At 41.0% G+C, this 19,544-nt stretch overlaps 2 protein-coding genes across 4 annotated transcripts; one reads left to right on the top strand and one right to left on the bottom strand.

The window, feature by feature from the left end:
- The first annotated feature begins 337 nt into the window (after nucleotides 1–337).
- On the top strand, nucleotides 338–13,124 carry MAK16 (MAK16 homolog). The gene is made up of 10 exons (XM_038560139.1): nucleotides 338–447; nucleotides 2,694–2,743; nucleotides 2,836–2,945; nucleotides 3,051–3,115; nucleotides 3,489–3,640; nucleotides 4,411–4,465; nucleotides 9,764–9,838; nucleotides 10,739–10,846; nucleotides 11,534–11,599; nucleotides 11,758–13,124. Exons 1-10 carry the CDS (start codon nucleotides 433–435, stop codon nucleotides 11,950–11,952), a joined length of 891 nt encoding a protein of 296 aa, XP_038416067.1. The 5' UTR covers nucleotides 338–432; the 3' UTR covers nucleotides 11,953–13,124.
- TTI2 (TELO2 interacting protein 2) lies at nucleotides 10,620–19,522 on the bottom strand. 3 transcript variants are annotated; one of them, XR_005371487.1, is made up of 9 exons: nucleotides 19,084–19,522; nucleotides 18,170–18,935; nucleotides 16,676–16,862; nucleotides 16,093–16,185; nucleotides 14,415–14,602; nucleotides 14,191–14,334; nucleotides 13,447–13,609; nucleotides 12,388–12,551; nucleotides 10,620–10,820 (listed from the first exon to the last, which is right to left on the bottom strand). XR_005371487.1 is itself a non-coding variant. In XM_038560138.1 (7 exons), the coding sequence occupies exons 1-7, from the start codon at nucleotides 18,814–18,816 to the stop codon at nucleotides 12,447–12,449; spliced, it is 1,527 nt and encodes a 508-aa protein (XP_038416066.1). In that variant the 5' UTR covers nucleotides 18,817–19,522; the 3' UTR covers nucleotides 10,620–12,446. The 3 variants fall into 3 exon arrangements, 1 of the variants encoding a protein (XP_038416066.1); XR_005371486.1 differs by having other exon boundaries at nucleotides 18,170–19,522; XM_038560138.1 differs by having other exon boundaries at nucleotides 10,620–12,551; nucleotides 18,170–19,522.
- Between the last annotated feature and the right edge of the window lie 22 nt (nucleotides 19,523–19,544).

Genomic DNA, 19,544 nt, shown 5'->3' with positions numbered 1-19,544 from the left:
GGAAGTGAGGGCGGGAGCGGGGGTCTCCCTGGCGAAGCAGCTGCGGAGCGCGGGCCACGGAGTAGACCCAGCGCAGCTCCTGCCGCTAGGCGGCGCTCCGGCCGGGGACGGCGCTGCCCCCTCCCCACCCACGGCGCGCTCCGGCCGGGGCGGGGGTCGGCGGCCAGGGCACCCCGCAGGGGCGCTCACAGACCGCGCTCTGGAGCAGGGCGCGCCCACGGCCCTCGGCCTCCGCGCGCCACGGCTCGGCCGACTCCTGCGCGGGGCCGGCGGCGGTGCAGGCGTGAGTCACGCCACCGCGGGGCGCTGTGCACGCCCGACCCGTGCGCACTCTCGCGATAGGCGAGACTCGGCTTCCGGAGGGGGTTTTCCGGAAGGAGCATGGCTGCCGCGGAGACCTGGCCGGGCTTCGCACGCTGAGCCGCCGGCGCCATGCAGTCCGATGATGTGAGTCTCCCGCGTGCCTGCCACCCGCGTTCTCCTGCTTTAGGACTCAGGAGCCACATGCTGAGCTGGCGCGTTAGCCTCGTGTGGCTCCAGATCCGAGGCCCGGGACGCCGCTTTCCGAACGTGGGGCTCTCACGTGTGTGCCCGGCTCTCCCGCCGGCGGCCCGAGCGGGGTGGGGGCCCGCAGCACGGGCGCTTCGGCCCTCGGGGTCGTCTGGGCCCGGCCGTGCTGCCCAGCCGGGGAGCGCTTGGCCTCTCGGGTCCCTGGACGTGGGACGGGCGGCTGGGGGCGGGGGGGGGGGGGTACGGCCGCGTTGAGACCTCAGGTGTAAGGATCCCTTTCTTCCACGTGTGTGTTGCCTTTAAATCTGCCTTTCCCGCTTTTGGTCTTTCTTTACATCTGTTCCATTGTCCGCCTGCCCAAGTCATAATTTTCGGAAGCATCCTCGATCCTCATTTATTTAGTTATGTGTATGAGAAATACAAAAGTGCTTACGGTGTGCCAGGTACTGTGGTAATCACTGGAGATTTTTATTAGTTTTTAATAAGCCTGACAGAAGACCTCTGCTTTCCTGCAGCGCTCTAGTGGAGAAGGCAGACGGTGGGTAAACACGGGACCGAACCGAAAGCCGTTGTACTGCGTGCTGATTGTGTGAGAGAGGGACCTAACTAGGCTGGTGAAGCAGGGAGTGATTAGAGACCACTTCAGACACAGCTGAAGGTTTCCCTGAATAGAAGATATTTGAGCTGAGATCTGAAACAGGAGAATGAACCCTCATTGAGGGGCTTTGGGGCAGAAAAGGGGGGGAAAATCCATGCAGTAAGAACAGTGAAGTGCAAAGATCTGGACGTAAGAGAGATGGAATATATTAAAGAATACCGATGTTAGCCTTAGGGATTGAGGGAACAGAGGTAATGAAGTTGGGTTTGCTTGCAGGACAAGGTCATGTAGAGGCTTCTAAGGAGTGTTGCTAGGGCTGCTGATGGGAAACGACCTCTGACATTTTGGGGAAAGTTGTTTAGTTATTTGAAGGAGAGAAAGAATGAAAGCAGGGGAGACTAGAGTATGATGAAAGTAGTTTCCACCAACGTAGTGATGGCAGAGAAGAAAAGAAGTGGGTGGATCTGAGGTCCGTATTTTCTGTGTGACCAAAAAGACTACATGATCCCCTCAATGAAGAGGGAAAGGGAAAAATCAAAGGGTTTTTGGATTTGAATAGTTCATTGGTGGTTTCCTTTGTGGAGATAAGTTGAGAGGTGTGGAACCGAGACCTTCCTATGGATATGTTAATGTGGGAGACACCTTTCTGACATCCTGGTAGAGATTTCAGGTTGGCAGTTGGTTGTAAATACAAGTCTGCCCAGGAGAGAAGTTTGACCAGTTGTCAATTTGGGAGTCACCTACTTAAAGGCAGAATGAGCTATTGTCCGAGTTTCATTTCTTCTTAACCTTCTTGTCATCCCCCACCAAACACACATACTATAAAATTCCCAAAATGTTATTTTATGTGTTTACCTTTATTTACGTTTTAGGCTTTGACTTCTTTAAAGCCTTTCCCAGTTCCTCAGGGCAGCCCACTCAAAAGCTCTTAAAACTTCTTTTGTGGCACTTAGACTGCTGCTTTGTTTACATTTCCTTATCCCTAAGTAGATAAAACTGTTTAAGGCACTATCCCTTCCTTTATTCAACTAACACTTGAGTGCCTCCTCTGCTCATGACTTAGGGATGTTAGTGTATTAATATAAATCTACAATCAATGCTGAAAGAGTAAGGAACACATTAGTTAGTAGAAGATAGCAGTAGATTATTTTTTTTGCCCAGATGAGACCAAGTTATACTATCTATATCCCCAATCTAGTACTCTGCAGCCTTTTACAGTGGATAATGAGCATATTAAGTAATAAATGAAAGTTACAAAATATATATAACATTTCATTTTTGTTAAAAATATAGGCATAGTGATTGGTGGAATGTACGTGCATAGAAGAAAATTGAAAACATTTACAAAATTCTAAATCTGTGGGTAATGGGGTATGATTATTGCCAATTTGTATTTTTTTCTATAAGAATCTGCATAAAAAGAAAAATGAGACTTTTACAAAGCATTTCTTCCTCTTCTCATTCTTCAAAGACCCAAGGAGACTCTTTCAGTAACCAGGGCATTGCCCAGGGCATTGTTTTCTTGAGTTAATACTCTCATCTTTTGAGTCAGAGCAATTGAAATGGATTTTACTTTGTCTTGCAGGTTATCTGGGATACATTAGGAAATAAGCAGTTTTGTTCTTTCAAAATAAGGTGAGTCTAGATTTGCAAGGTGGGCAAAGATTCCTTCAGTTGCCCTCCTGGTAACCCATCTTACAACTTTTGCTCTTTTCCTCCTGTTCTAGAACTAAGACTCAAAGTTTTTGCAGAAATGAATACAGCCTGACTGGACTATGTAACCGGTCGTCTTGTCCCCTGGCAAACAGTCAGTATGCCACTATCAAAGAGGAGAAAGGTGACTCCTTAGTTTTAACTTCCATGAGAACTAGTCAACAGCTTTAAAAGGATGTTCTTTAGTCTGTCTGTAAATAATATTAATGGTATTTACTTTATCTTGCAGGACAGTGCTACTTGTATATGAAGGTTATAGAGCGAGCAGCTTTTCCTAGGCGTCTCTGGGAACGGGTAAGACTTAGGACATAAAATCACAATGACCTTAATCAGTAGCAAAATGCCCATATTTTTCTCTTTTCTTTGACCATAGCTGGAGTAAACTTTTAATTAAGGTTTACTTGTTTGTGAGAGAGAGAACAAGGTGGGAGGCAGAGGGAGAAGCAGACTCCTCACTGAGCACAGAGCCTGACACAGGGCTCGATCCCAGGACCCTGAGATCATGACTTGGGCCAAAATCAAGAGTCAAATGCTTCACCTACTGAGCAACACAGGTGCCCCTGTATTAAAGTTTTGAAGCCAACCTCGTTAGGGCATATGGGTATCATAGGAGTGGAGACCCGGTCATTTACCCTTACTCTTTAAGCTTTCTTTTTCTGTTTGATAGGTCCGGCTTCATAAAAACTATGAGAGAGCACTGGAACAAATAGATGAAAATCTAATTTACTGGCCCCGTTTCATTCGACACAAGTGTAAGCAAAGATTCACCAAGATCACCCAGTACCTAATTCGAATTAGAAAACTTACACTAAAGCGACAGTAAGTAAGCGATCATTCATTTATTATATTTATTTTCTTAAGTCTTTTTCCTTGGGTCACATTAGGAAGATGAGAGATTATGAAACCTTTAGTAATGCTTCTTATTAAATCCAATATTGGGTAACCTTTTATGAGATGCTGACAAGAAGAAAGTTTACGTCTGGTTAAAATTGTGCCCTTTGATGTTCCAGGACTTAAAAAAGCAGTAGAGCAGAACTTGATGATCTCCTCCCTGTCTAAAAAGCAGCTTCAGGAAATTTTCTCCCTGACAGAATCCTAAAATTAGGGTATTGACAATGACCTTAAAAATGTGAATAAATAAAATTTAAGAACTTTACTCTGGGTTCACTGAAAACTAATTTTTAAAAATGTTATGATATCCACAAAATTAATTGAATACCTTCCTAAGGAGTGATGGGTCCTAATACTTTTTCATTGGGACCTGCAAAGAAAGCTAAAGATGGCAGTCTTCTACAGAAAATTCCTTTTCTTTGTTATCTGAAGCATTAATCTTAGCATAGTGAATGCCCTCAGAAGTCTCAGAATGCCTTAAGAAAACAAAAAGTAAAATACACATTAAAATATGTGTAAAAATGTCTGACTTATTGTAGCATTAAATACCTAGGAAATTGTCAAGTATATAGTCTTGGCTATATTGAGCTAAGCCCTACAAAATCAACTCCAATCCTTCTTTCTTCTCATTTTTTTTTTTTAAAAAGGAGCACACAGAATGTGCACTTGGGTTTTCTGATAATTCTTATTTTCCATAGGAGGAAACTTGTTCCCTTGAGTAAGAAGGTGGAGCGGAGGGAGAAAAGAAGAGAGGTAACTTACCATTCTGGGACTCATAGCTTTTGTATTTCCATTGAGGTTGGGGTTGTGTAGGTAAGGATCATGAGAAAGAGTCAGTCACCATTGTCTATGAACTGTTGGGGCCTTGAGTAATGGTTCCCTAATGCATAGTAGTATTAGTTGTATAAGATATCAGATACTCTTTTTTAAGATTATGACTTTCAGAGTAGATTAAAATAAGGGTTCTTGGGCATGTATATAATGGAGAACAGAGAAATCCCTTGTCTGAAATTCTTGATGTTAAATGTTTCAGAAGTCAGAACTTCGGTTTGTTGCCGATCTTATACGTTGCATACTACATTCAGGAGGGTTTGAGCATCCTTTTTTTTTTTTTACCCCACGGTAAAAACTCTAATTCCCATCCTCTATTTCCCGTCTCCCCACTAAGCACCACTCTGGTAACAGTTTTCTATAGTTAAGAGTTTGTTTCCTGATTTGTATTTTTTTTTTCTGTTCTTTGTTTCTTAAATTCCACATATGAGTGAAATCCTATGGTATTTGTCTTTCTCTGACTTACTTCACATAGCAGGTTACATTCTAGCTCTATCCATGTCCTTGCAAATGGCAAGATTTCGTTTTTTTTGTTTTTTTAATGGCTGAGTAATTAATATATATATAAATATATATACACACACACACACACCACTTCTGTATCCATTTATCAATCAGTGGACATATTTTGGCTATTGTAAATAATGCTGCAATAAACAGAGGGGTGCGTGTATACTTTTGATTAGTGTTTTGTTATTTTTTTGGGTAAATAGCCAATAGTGCAATGCCTGGCTCTTAGGGTAGTTAGGGTAGTTCTATTTTTAACTTTCTGAGGCATCTTCATACTGTTTTCTGAAGTGGCTGCACCAGTTTGCATTGTCACCAACAATGCAAGAGGGTTTCATTTGTTTCACATTCTCACCCACGTTTGTTTTCGTCTGTTACTGATTTTAGCCATTCTGACAGGTATGAAGTGATACCTCATTGTAGTTTTGATTTATATTTCCCTGATGATGAGTGATTTTGAGCATCTTTTCATGTGTCTTGTGGCCATCTAGATGTCTTCTTTGAAGAAATGTCTGTTCATGCCTTCTCCCCATTTTTACATTGGATTATTTGTGTTTTGGGAGTTGAGTTATATCAGTTCTTAGATAATAATCCTTTATCAGATATATCATTTGCAAATACTTTCTCCCATTTTGTATGTTGCCTTTTAGTTTTGTCAGTTGTTTCCTTTGTTGTACAGAAACTTTCTTTTTTGTTATAGTCTCAGTAGTTTGTTTTTATTTCCATTGCCTCAGGAGACATAGCTAGAAAAATGTTGCTATGGGCAGTGTCAGATTACTGCCTGTGTTCTCTTCAAGGATTTTTATGGTTTGGGGTCTCATATTTAGGTCTTTAATCCATTTTGCATTTATTTTTGTGTTTGGTGAAAGAAAGTCCAATTTCATTCTTTTGCCAGTGGCTGTCCAGTTTTCTCAACATTATTTATTGGGCTTTTTCCCATTGTATATTCATTCCTCCCTTGTCAAAGATTAATTGACCATGTAATTGTGAATTTATTTCTAGGTTTTCTGTTCTATTCCATTGATTTATACCTATTTTTATGCTAGTACTATACTGTTTTAATTACTACCGCTTAGTAGTAGAACTTGAAATCAGGATACCTCCAGTTTTGTTTTTCTTTTTCAAGATTGTTTTACCTACTCGAGGTCATTTGTGGTTCCCTACAGATTTTAGGATTGTTTGTTCTAGTTCTATGAAAAATGCTCTTGGTATTTTGATAGAGATTGCATTTAATGTGTAGCTTGCTTTGGGAACTATGGGCATTTTAACAGTATTTGCTCTTCCATGAGCATGGAATGTCTTTCCACTTTTTTGAATCGTCTTGAATTTCTTTCATCACTGTTTTGTAGTTTACAGAATTCAGGTCTTTCACCTCTTTAGGTTAAGTTTATCCTTGATATTTTGTTTTTGATGCAGTTGAAAATGGGATTGTTTTATTTCACTTTCTGCTGCTTAATTATTTACGAATGAAGCAGGTTTCTGCACATTGATTTTGCAACTTTTCTGAATCCATTTATCAATTCTAGCAGTTTTCTGGTGGAGTCTTTAGGGTTTTCTATATATATTATCATGTCATCTGCATAGAGTAAGAATTTTGCTTCTTCCTTACCCATTGGATGTCTTTTATTTCTTTGTGTTGTCTAATTGCTGTGACTAGGACTTCCAGTACTATGTTGAATGAAAGTGGTGTGGACATCCTTGCCTTGTTCCTGATCTTAGGGGGAAAACCCTCAGGTTTTCCCCATTGAGGAAGATGTTTGCTGTAGGTTTTTCATATATGTTGAGGTATGTTCCCTCTAGACCTACTTTGCAGAAGGTTTCTTATCAAGAATGGATGTTGTACTTTGTCAAATTCTTATTCTGTATGTATTGAAATAATTATATGGTCTTTATCCTTTCTCTGAATGATGTGATGTATCATGTTGTTTTGTCAGTATTGAACTACTCTACCCTTGCATGCTCAGAATAAATCCCACTTGATCATGGTATGTAATTTTTTTTTAATATAGTTAGATTCAGTTTGCTGATACTTTGTTGAGGATTTTTACATCTATATTCATGAGATTGGCCTCTAGTTCTCTTTTTTTGTAGTGTCTATATCTGGTTTTGGTATTAAGGTAATACTGACCTCATAGAATGAATTTGGAAATTTTCCTTCCTCTTGTGTTTTTGGAATAGTTTGAGAAGAATGGGTATTAACCTTTAAATGTTTGGTAGAACAAGCCTATGAAGCCTTGGAAGCCGTGGAAGTTCTTGGACTTTTGTTTTTGGGGAGCATTTTGATTACTCATTCAATTTCATTGCTGGCTATTGGTCTATTCAAATTTTGTTTTCTCCTGCTTTAGTTTTGGTAGGTTATATGTTTCTAGAAATGTATCCATTTGAACTAAGTTGTCCAAATGTTGGCATATAGATTTTCATAATATTCTGTTACATTGTTTGTATTTCTGTGGTGTTGGTTGTTATTTCTCCTCTTTCATTAGTAATTTTATTTGGGTCCTCAGGGTTTGAGCATTCTAATCAGATACACTAGTAGCTCTCTAGTGAAATATAAGAAGGTTCAGACTACATGGAATTTCAAAAGCTTTTTAAGTAGCCTTATGTTATTTCAGGTCACATTAGGCCAGTAAATTGAGTTTTTTTGATTTTAAAATTGCTTATAAGGAATTGATTGGGGTTGTTTCTTTGAAGTAAACTGGGCAGCTTTGTTACCAGATTAATCAGTAGTGTTGGGAATACCATGGAAAATCTAGTTGGAAAACTCCAGCCTTTGTCAATAGAGCTGTCTGCCTGTCCATCTCACTGGTACCTCATTCAAGTTGACTTTTCTTTTGCTTTTCAAGACCCTGGAATTAGCTTTCCTACAAGTTCGGATTTGCATTTATTCTAGGTGTCTGTTGTGCATACTTCCCTTCTGCCAACATACATTTCCCTGATCATTTGTCATGTCCTATCAAGAAGTAGCTTTAATAATTTAGTGCCTTTGTTCCTATTAATCACATAGAGTTCCAGACTTCAAATCTATTACAGCATTGGTCTCCACAAACTGTTGTGATCCCTTACTCACCAAAGGAATTTTTGAACATATACTGCCCAGCATATTTTTTATGTTACTTACTATTCATGTGTACTTGCACTAATAGGTGTATTATAACTGACATATCTATTATTGATGAAACGAAGGTCTAGGTCTTTGCTGAGAAGGAATTCTTTTTGACTGCTCTCATAACTGATAGATTCCTCAGAGATACATGAAGAAGTACATTGTTGATTGTTTGCATTAAGTAGTGGCTCTTCATTTTTCATCCTTCATCAGCAGTTATGCAGAGGTTTTTATTCAGATACAGGTAGTGAGTATGCTTTTTCCCTGATAGCTAAACAGGTGGTCTTACAAGCCTTTCAGAGGAAATTAAGTTTTTCTGCTTTTAGCAAATAAATTTGAAGCCTTCTGAAAAATGTAGATTTGGAAGATCTTTAAATGGGTTGGAAAATTGTGGTTCCAGAATATTTTGAGTGTCTGATTGCTGCTTTTACGGGAGACGCATGTTTTCACAATGTTACTTTTTAGGTGTAATCACACTTTTCTTTTTAAGACATTCTATTCACAGAATAAATTTTTTTTCAAAAAACATTGTAAACTCTTAAAATACTTTTCTCTTGAAAGAATGGAGTATTTTTTTAAACTTGTGTTGTTACATACTACTGACAGTCCTTTGTCATCTTGGAAAATTTGGAACATTTTTCTTGTGAAAAATGCATGATTCTTTAAGTCGTACAACTCTTTTTAAGTACTAAACCACTAAATAGCATACTTTTATAACCATTCCTATGGTATTGCAAACTATTCAGTAGCCTCTATAAATCCACTTAAGCAAACATTAACTGCCAAATGCTGTAATCATCTGAATAAAGTAGTGAGATCCACACTTACAGACTCTGTGTAGTATTTTTCAAATATAACATTTAATTTTTAAAGAAGAAATATATAACAATTTTCACTATTTTCTGCCTGCATCTCAGTGGATTGCCCTTGAGGTGCAAGCACCTAATTTAGAGAACAGTGCAAAACAGCATGATAGCCTTTTAACTGATCATGTGTCCCCAGTCTCCCTGTGATTTATCTTGTACACTGTTATTCAAACTTTCAGTATGTAAGACTTTAGAATCTTTTATGATCTTCACTATTAAATGAATGCAGTCTTGGGCTAGAAAGTAGATTTAGATTAGATTCTTATGTTTTGGTTTTGGGTGGTCCAGGTTGATTCCATATATCATTTTGGATGTGATCACTGGAGGAAGAAATTTTTAATCTATTTTTCCGTCACATGGAATCTAACACGGTTTTAGAAGAAGTATGAGTAAAGGTCTCTATTTTCCTTTCTCAGCTTTTAAAATCTAGTTCAGAATTGCTCATTTTCTAAGACACTTAAATGTATGTAGAGCTACATGCTTTGTGCATCTATGAAAGGCTTTGTTAGAACTTCATTTAGAATGCTATTTATAAAACAATTGGAGTTTTTAAAAATTAAAAGGTTCTCAAGGTTTGGGAGAGAAAGCAGAAATATATCTAGGCTGGAGAGGCACAAGTTCTAGTGATAGCAAGAGTAGGGGGAAAGTAGTTTTTTAAAATAAAAACCTCACGGTTTCTTCTTCTAGGCTGAAAAATGAGTATCAATATGAAATAAATGGGTTTACTCAAATTTTTCGTTACAGGAAAAGGCATTAATAGCTGCGCAGCTGGATAATGCTATTGAAAAGGAATTGCTGGAGAGATTGAAACAAGATACGGTAAGAAAGCTAAGAACTTTGGGATGTAAACTTTATTTTTTAGATCAGTAATATGCTAGGAACTAGTGGGAAATGTGTTTTATTTTCAAAAATGCTGGAAAGATCTTTACTTTGATTTTTGTTCCTGAAATAAAACATATACAGGCTCTGGCTTCCCCACTTTAGTTCATTGACACAAACCTATAAAGTGCTCTGGTCACCCTTGATGCTCCATTTAGTGTAAGAGACCTTTCCCTTTGCACCATATTGCCAACTTGTGTCCCCAGTACAACAGTTCCAGATCTCTGTATAAAAGGCATGCAGTTTTGATCCTCCTGCACCCTAATCTTCTAAGACTTTTTTTTTTTTTTCCTAAGACTTTTTAAAATGGGATTTTAATTCACTTTAAAAACTAATGTTGGGCAGCCTGGGTGGCTCAGCGGTTTAGCGCCACCTTCAGCCCAGGGTATGATCCTGGAGACCCAGGATCGAGTCCCATGTTGGGTTCCCTACATGGAGCCTGCTTCTCCCTCTGCCTGTCTCTGCCTCTGTGTCTCATGAATAAATAAAATCTTTAAAAAAAATAGAAATTAATGTCATTTACAAGACAAAAATGAATAAAACTTTCCTTATTACTTCTTTCTGTCAGCGAATTTACATTTGTTCCAAGCCATGGGTTTTATAAACTAAGTTTCAAGTGACTCTTCATGGAAGCTACTTGATTTTAACCAGTGGTTATTTAAAATGGGCTTTTAAGATAGTGTCAGCTCTAGGCTTGATATTAATACAGAAATACTACTACTTATCAAATCAAGTACTCTCATTTAATCACTGGGGAAAAAATAATATGCTTATTGGACAGTGGATTTCACATGTACGATTGAGAGGTCATTAAAGCTGGTGTGTATCTGTGTTCTTCAGTATGGCGACATCTACAACTTCCCCATTCATGCCTTTGATAAAGCCCTGGAACAGCAGGAGGCAGAGAGTGACTCTTCAGATTCTGAGGAAAAAGATGAAGATGAAGAAGTAAGCCTTGTTTGTTTGTTTTGCTTCATCAAACAGTAGTCTTGTAAAACTAGATCTCTTTACATGAACTTGGGAGACAATATCATTTCATTCCCCTAACCAAAAATTCTTTGGTCGTTTTTCTTTATCATGAGGTTAGCTCTGTTCAGCCAATAAGCTGTTTACACACTGACAATTTAATCGTATTTACTGGGATTCTGAAATTTTTCTTGCAAGGAGACAAATGAAGAATCTTCAGCTAAAGGAACTTACTGAAATTTATACAGGATTTCATTTCACTATTAATACAGGGGAGGTACTTGAGTTATAGTATTTTTTAGGAAAAGATCAGATTTAGCAGGTAGTTGCTTAATCACATGGTATGCTCACATAGGCATACAGATGGTACTTTTTCCTAGTAGTAACCCTTTTCAGTATTTGAAATTAATAGGTTTAATTAAATGTACAGAATTGTTTGTAAAGCCCTATCTGTATACTGATTTTTTTTAAATAAGGATGTTTTACCTCATTAAAAGAAATTGATAACCCTAAAATGTTTTTAATTTAGAAGTATTAAAACTTAGAAATAAGTAGATTTTGGTTGAGCCTAGTAAGTAGACTATGAATCTGTTATTTATACACTTACTCATCAAGAAGCATAAGCTGAATTTTCATTCTGTATTTTGAACGTACCAATTTTTATTTTAGGATGTGGGAAAAAGAGAATTTGTGGAAGACGATGAGGTGGATGAAAGTGACATAAGTGATTTTGAGGTGAGATTAATGGGCAGAAAAATTGTCCTTGGCCTTCAGGAAAAAGAAGGTTTCTGAATACAGAGCCAGATAAATTCTCTGGTTCTAAATTGAGAAGACAATGAGAGGAGTTTGAGGATGAATCTAGAATTTTCTTTTTTTTCCATCCCCATTATCAGGATATGGATAAATTGGATGCCAGCAGTGACGAAGATCAGGATGATAAATCCTCCAGTGAGGAAGAAGAAAAGGTCCTTAATGCAAAACATAAAGGCAAAACACCCTTGAAAGGACACTTGCAGAGAAAACGAGCCTATGTAGAGATAGAGTATGAGCAGGAGACAGAGCCTGTGGCCAAGGCCAAAACTATGTGACTTGAGACATTTATAAGCAGGACTGAACATTTTCATCATCCTCTTTCTTGTACCATGAACATGTAAACACCTCCAGTTTTTGCTCTTTCATATGGTATTCAACACAATATTTGTGTTTTTAATATTTATGCTACTTCTGTGGGGCAAGAAATCTGGGAGGGAGCGGAGGAGGCCTTGAGTTGTGAACACAGTATTTTTATAGCGTTGGCATATGCTTTGAAGTAACAGCTTGAGCCCAAGAAGCTTAACAGATGAATTTGTGGGTGTAAATATTTCTAAGTTTTAAATGCTATCCACCCGTTTCCTTGGCATCCTCCCCCCCCCCCAACTTTATTTAGAAATATCTTCATTTTTTTGCCTTGTTCCCCTTTCCCTACTTCTATGGAAGGGACTAAAACAAAAAGGTCTAAGCTACAATGTTTAGTGTGAAAATACCTTTTTTCTTAAATAATTCCATTTACACAGTAGGAACAAGAAGAAAAAGCCTTCCAGTTTTAGGTTCCATTGTAGGATGTGCCTTCAGAAACCTGCTGCACTTTTCGGATACAGTTCACCACCTTGCTGTCTTCACAGCTTTGGAGAATTTTAACCAGGAGATCCTGAAACATGAAACCAAATAGACTTTGGGTTTTATTTTTAATTGATACTTTTTCTTTTACTTGGTATTTCTTTCTTGGTACCACACTCAAAAGAAAAAAAAAATGAGATTAGAGAGCAGTCTGTGGAACAGGTGTACTGTGTCGGTGTGCATGGAAATGTCCTGCTGGCTAGGTGAAGATGGCTGGTAAGAAGCCCGTTAATACCAGCCAATGCAAATCAGATTGGATCCAGCTCGTGAAAACTGCCTGAGATGAAAGAGCCAACACGAAGTAATTTGAATAAACTGATAAAAAAAACCAAACTATTTCTAAATATTTTTATGCTGTTTTTTAACTTTAAATTGAAAATTTCTAAAGAGAAATGAGGCAGTGGTTTATTAAATGTCTATAAATACACACATATAGCTATGATATGCTCTGGGAGAGAAGTTAAGTTATAATACTGATAAGTTGAGAAGTTAACTTTGTGGAATATGAAACTAAAGGAAAAATCTCCATGTGAATAAGTAAGAGTATGTAAAAATATAGTTGCCCAGAAAAACTGGAAACACTTCTGGGATCTGAATCACTCTACCTGTGTTGTTATTTTTTGGTGGCTTGTAGTTCATTATTTCATCATTTAAAAAAAAATCAGAGACTGAAACAGACTTTTTTAATAAACTCAATCTTTTGCCCATTTTCTACCCTCACCCCAGAGACCTCTCCTGATCCTCTTGCTTTTTGGTCTAAATAGTGCTGAGCAGCTTTAAAAGAAGAATGAGATGTTAATCACCCTTTATTGGGGGCTAGCGGTCTCCAAAGTGGAGCCCTGAACCCTGTGTTTTTTCCCACAGAGTAGGTGAGGCATGTGAACTGTAGTCAGAGGAACTGCTCAAGACCCAGGTTGCAGACTCACCTTCACCTGTCCTTGAGAACAGTGGTTCAGGAGAATCAGGCACTCGGTGGCCTCCTCTAGTAAGGCGCTCTTTACAGGCTCAGGTGTAAGGTTTGGATCCCTTGCTACATCACATATCAGTTTCAGGAGCGCCTTCAATAAGACCACAAGCCTACAGGGAACTCTGGAATCAAGAAAAAGTTATGTTCATACTCTATCTAAATCAGGATATTAACAAAGATTTCAAAAGGCCATCAAAGTTGTAAAGCCCTCCCTTCCTAAATGAAGTAACTGAGGGAAATGACTCAACAACCAGGGAGCCAGAAGCAGAACTAGACACCAGACACCAGATTTAGTCACTTCGAGACCCTGTTTTCTGCAGCACAGTGTGTACCCGTGAACACTCTGGCCTGCCTAGGAATACCCTACTCCCCTCCAGAAGTGTGGTTCTATTGTAAGGAAATAATCCCTCCTGGAAAGGGAGAAGTAGAATCTCCCCTTACCAGGGACTTATACTTTGGGCCAGAGAAGAGGAAATGGTCCACAGTCCCTTAACTGTTACAGTCTTAGGCCTAAAAGTTAAAGAGAGAAATAAGCTTGGGTTCTGGGACCTCACTGTCAATTAGAATTTTCTGTCATTTAGTTCCAGATCCTAGCTTACCATCAGTTAAGCCCAGCCTATTAACTTCAACTTATTAGCCTTTCTGAAAGTTTTTATCTTGATAAAAATTGTTCTGGGCATACCTGCCTGCTTGGCAGTTTTACCTGGGCCATGCATATTGCATGAGAAGTTTTAGGGTTTCCAGTATCTTCAATCTAGCCTCTTCCTCGGGTCCATCATAAACCTCCAGATAACCAATGATGATTCGCTCCAGTCTCTTTAAGTGCCGGACAGTTAGAATCCCCAACCTAAAAAGCAAAGAGAAATGTGCATCGAGGAGATGAACCTGAAGAGTAGGCCAGGCCAGACCAGTGGCCCAGGTACTCACCTCTTCACAAACGCCGGGAGGTTTCGGGCATAGGTCCTGCGTAGGAGAAGGCGGTGCTCTGGCTCCATGTGGGTCAGAATCAACTGCAGCACCTCATCACAGTGTGTGGTGGGCCGAGCTGCACCTCCCTTCCATTGCAGGGCTTTCTCCAGGATGGGGAATAAATCCAGCAGACACAGGAGCACAGCCTGAGAGGTAGTAATAAAAAAGACCTGTTCATTTGCATTCACACTCACTGATTGGGCTAGCAACTTTATATACATGTTCTCACAATAAAACTCCTCCATAGAGTCTGAGATGGTCTTTGTGTCCAGTTTGACCACCTTCTGTGAGGTTTCAATGTCTAGGCACTCCCTTCTAGCTCTCCTGGGATCTTTGCTTTTTCTCTTAGTTTTGTTTTAAAGCCATCATCTAAAGAGTCCTAAACTTTTTGGCTGTCAGTACCTGGATTCTCAGCTTAATACCTAAATTGATAAAAGAAATGTGGCATACCTAAATTGATAAATGTGGCAGGGGGGAGAGAAGAAGGGAAGACAGGCATAAAAAAGGTTATTTCTACCTCTGATTTTATATAACTTGTTTCTTCTGTCTTCAGAATGTTCTTTCTGTTACTAAAGAACTGTTCATCCTTCCAAGATCACCTCCTTCCCAAATTCTCCTAAAACCATCCCACCACCACCAAATTGGTTAGCCACCTTTTGCTGGACACCCACTGCACTCTACACAAACCTCTTAATAGATATTTCACACTGTGCTGTAGACATGTAGAAATACTCATTTATTTTTTTTAAGTTGAGTCCATTTATTTTTAATTATTTATTTGAGAGAGCACGCACCAGAGAGCACAAGGGGAGAGGGAGGGACTGGGGGAGAGGGAGAAGCAGACTACCCACCGAGCAGGGAGCCTGAGCCTGACACAGGCCTGGATTCCAGGACCCCGGGATCATGACTTGAGCCAAAGGCAGTCAGCCAACTGAGCCACCCAGGTGCCCCAAATACTCATTTATTTACATGTCTTCCTAAAGGGTTTCTTAAAGCCAGAAACCCTGTCTGATCCATTCACTCTTGGAACCCACATGGTTCCTCAGACAGTAGGTATTCAGTATCTCTCGGGTGAAAGCACTGTAATATCCAACATAAAAGGAGTTTCAAGAGTGTGTTGATACAAAGCAACAGAGAAGGACATTTCATAAAAATAGAACTTTTCAGGGATCCCTGGGTGGCGCAGCGGTTTGGCGCCTGCCTTTGGCCCAGGGCGCGATCCTGGAGACCCGGGATCGAGTCCCACGTCGGGCTCCCGGTGCATGGAGCCTGCTTCTCCCTCTGCCTATGTCTCTGCCCCTCTCTCTCTCTGTGTGACTATAATAAATAAATTTAAAAAATTTAAAAAAAAATAGAACTTTTCAGACAAAGCTTTTCTCAAGTGATAGAGAACTGGCCTAGATGAAGACCAAACACTAGCTTTACTGTGGAGACTCAGAAATGTGAATGCCCGCTTAGTATTAAGACATTTTCACTAGTCATTTGCTACTTTATTTTCAAGTTGGCAATGACTTGGTCATCACCCTCACTTTCCAAGAGAGGAAAATGTGTCTCAACTATCCTTATTCACATAATACCACCTTCTACTCAAGTTTGAGAACTTAGATTCGCAGTTATAAACAAAACTTAAAATTACCTGAATGAGGTTGTACTCTGGTGTGTACAGGTGGTTGAAAAGGGCATGATATACGACCTGGGCTCTGTTATACTGGAGCAAATCAGCAGCTGGCTGCAAGCAGAAAAATTACCCAATTAAGTTTCCCAAGGTTGCCAAATTGTTGATAATTTTTGAAACTATGGATACACAATTATACCATAAGATTCATTATGCCCCTCTCTACTTCTATGTGTATTTTTAAAGCTCCATTATACACAGTTTAAAAAAAAAGTTTCCTTGAGTAATATAATAGCTTGCACACTGAGCATAATCCTTTTCAGTTTCTGATTTTTTTTGCTCCTTGAAAATCAACTGTTAATCAAGGTCTGATTATTCAGTTTGACATGCAGGATAATGGCCCAGGTGTCCTACATACGTTACTTAAGAGGTACAATCTACTAGGTTGGCAGAAGGAAAATATAAAGAAAAAAATATACATAAGTGATTTTTGTCACATAACAGCGTAACAGGAAGCTAATAAGAGGTATAAAAAGGCAACACTAAAATAGTGTTATGCTGGTGACTCAATCTGTTCCATCAACACAGATGAGAGGTTGCTTACCACATTAAGCACAATGTGATGGAGGCAGCGTACACCCAGGATTTTGTTCTCGGTTTGATAGTCATCTGAGATGAGCAGTGATGGGGGAAGTACCGTTTCCAGATGTTGGCTAAGCCAGGGTCGGGTGACCTGTTGTAGACTCCATGAAAAAACATGTTTGGTGGCAGGGTTATTCTTCCAGGATTCCCTAAATGGAAATGTGAAACCACATTAAGTAGTGACATGTTAACTAGCAAAGCAAATCAACCTCTTCAAGTGAAAGAATATTTTCTTGTCCTTGTAAAGAATATAGCACACAAAATTCTTGATATTATACAGTTTAAGATTTAGATCAAAATAACTTACAGAACTTGCACCAAAAGAACAAAAACAAACAAACAAAAAGTAACCTGACACTAAGTACATTGAACAATCACCCAGGGCTCTGGGCCTAAAGCTTATCTAGTGAGAAGGAGCTGTTTACAATCCGAGCTTGTAAAGAATCTGCGGTGATGGGGTGGGTGGTTACAGATTTGTTAAGAAGGGAGAGGGGAGTAAAGGAAATGCCTTCAGTACTAGTCACTATAACAAGGGAGCAAGTGGGGCAGCCCCGGTGGCCCGGCGGTTTAGTGCCGCCTTCAGCACAGGGCCTGATCCTGGAGACCTGGGATGGAGTCCCACGTTGGGCTCCCTGCATGGAGCCTGCTTCTCCCTCTGCCTGCATCTCTGTCTCTCAAGAATAGATAAATAAAATCTTTTTTTAAAAAGGGGGGGAGCAAGTGAATCAATATCTGAAGAAAAGCAATTTACAGCTTATTAAGTGGGTTTTTCATTACACTTTACTCAACCTTCAGAATAACTGTATAAAAGGAGATAATATCTTTTCATTACAAAAAAAAAAAAAGAAAGAAACAGGTTCAAAGAGGCTCTCTGACATGGTCCGACTCAGAAGCAATAAAATGAAGTGCCAGGTCACCTCAAAACTCCAGGCTCCTGGTAAAGTGACAGTTGTGTACATTTTTCTCTCCTCATCTCCTGTTACAAATATACAAAGTATCAAGTGGAACTCACAAAGAACACTTTAGCTGAGAGCAATCTAAAGGGCTTTCTTTCATCCCAAACTGGCTTCCAGATCTAATCGACCGTATCTAATACCTAGTGATGAGTTTCAGGATCCCTAAGTTTAAAATCAAACCCTACGTTTAAATCCTCTCCAAATCCCCATCCTCACCTAACTTAAGAAACTTGAGTGTAAAGACATGGGACAGAACTCCGGAGGGCTAGAAAGAGCGCTAGGAAGTGGGGGCCTGAAGGCCTGGGCTCTAATGTCGAATTCGCCAAAATCTAATAATGCCATTTATAGCAAATCACAACCCTCCCGGGCGTTAAGAGATCTGCTAATATCACACCACCCTTTACCTTATCGTTGGAGGAACTCAGGTCCTCCGAGCCCTAAACATTCTAAGATGTTAGGCTGAAGCCCAGAGGTCGTGGTCCTTTGGCAAGAATACTCACTTATTCAAATCGCGTTTGAGAAGCTCCATTACTGCCGTAAATCTCCCTTTCTCGTCTTCATGTTCTCCGTGCAGAAACCCTGCCACGGACGCACACGGAGTAACCCGAAGGAGTACGGAGAGCACCTCTCCAGCAACCTCACGGGACCCCGGGCTGGTCCACGGGTGCTCCAGACTGTGTGTGAGCGCGAAAACATAGATGGGTGCGGCCGAGTGACGCAGGCCTGCAGTCCACGTAGGGCCAACCAACGAAGACTTGGCCGCCTCCATTCTCCCCAGTACTTTAAGGAATAGTAGCCCAACCGCGGCCGCTTTCTCGGCCACCTCGCAGTCCGCACGACGTCTGCCCTCCTGCTCCCTGGGCGGGGCTGCATACTTCTCCAGGGCTCTTGCCACCTGCCCCAGCACCTCGGGCATTCCGCGGCGCCACGTGCCGCCCCCCTCCAATAGCTCGTCACACTCTGTGGCTTCTATCAGGGCGCTCAGGTCCTCAAGCGCCGCACTCCTGGCCTTGCCGCGTCGCGGCTCCTGGCTGGTGAGACGGTGCACGATCTGAGACAAGGACTGCCCGAGGGCGGAGGGAGGCCGCTCTCCCGGCGGGCAGGAGCCTTCCTGCGGGGGCGGTTCCCGCGGGCTCTCGGGCTCCATGGCTCAGCCCGCGGCAGCGACGAGCTGGCCTCCTCCGGGGAGCCGAGATGGGAGGCTGGTGCGGCCCGCCCGACAACAAAGATCACCCACCCGGAGGCTGGAATTCTCCCGAGGAACACCTAGAAAACCAAGTAAGACGGCAAGACGTCGGCGGGCGGGCGCGGGGTCGCGAGGCTAACCTGCACAAGAGGCCAGTCCGTGCAAAGGAAAAGATGCAGGGAAGGAAGGGAACGGAGCCTCTCAGACTCCCAACGGTAGATGACTTACCCTTGCCTTTCTGAAGATTAAAAACAGAACGAAACAAAACAACCCTAAAGGTCTAAGAAATAAAGCCCTAAGGCGAGACGCAAACACCTCCACGGGCGCCTCACAACCCGCCCGCACCGCGTACGCATCAGGATCCGGACCCAGCTCGCCTCGCCGCCGCAAGGCACCAGGCTAGCTTCCGCCAGTGCCCAGGCAACACTTCGTCATTTCACGACCCGCTGTCGTAAAGCAACGGAGATCCAGGTTCCCCTCCAAGAAAGGTGGAGTCTGGGAGAAAAATTTGCATAGACGCATCCTCTCGCTAGTTCTATATCTTCTTCACTTATTAAGGTAGAAACACACGACGCGTATCGAAGATACCTTAAAAGCATGCAGAATTTTACTGTTAAGACTGAATGTGTAAGGACTAAGTCTGTCACCCTCTTCATAAAGTGTGTGGTACATACTCGGGTTTCCTTAAC

The sequence above is a fragment of the Canis lupus genome, chromosome 16, assembly GCF_011100685.1.
Source record: "Canis lupus familiaris isolate Mischka breed German Shepherd chromosome 16, alternate assembly UU_Cfam_GSD_1.0, whole genome shotgun sequence".
NCBI classification, from domain to species: Eukaryota; Metazoa; Chordata; class Mammalia; order Carnivora; family Canidae; genus Canis; species Canis lupus.
This window is presented reverse-complemented; position numbering and strand designations above follow the sequence as displayed.

Bases quoted from the DNA above. Each gene is read 5' to 3' on its own strand.
- MAK16 (XM_038560139.1), top strand. The intron at 4,466-9,763 runs GTAACTTACCAT...TTTTCGTTACAG, and splicing joins GGAGGGAGAAAAGAAGAGAG to GAAAAGGCATTAATAGCTGC. The intron at 9,839-10,738 runs GTAAGAAAGCTA...TGTGTTCTTCAG, and splicing joins AGAGATTGAAACAAGATACG to TATGGCGACATCTACAACTT.
- TTI2 (XM_038560138.1), bottom strand. From the start codon at position 18,816: ATGGAGCCCGAGAGCCCGCGGGAACCGCCCCCGCAGGAAGGCTCCTGC. The intron at 14,335-14,414 runs GTGAGTACCTGG...TTTGCTTTTTAG, and splicing joins CTCCCGGCGTTTGTGAAGAG to GTTGGGGATTCTAACTGTCC. The intron at 13,610-14,190 runs GTAAAACTGCCA...TCTTGATTCCAG, and splicing joins ATGCAATATGCATGGCCCAG to AGTTCCCTGTAGGCTTGTGG.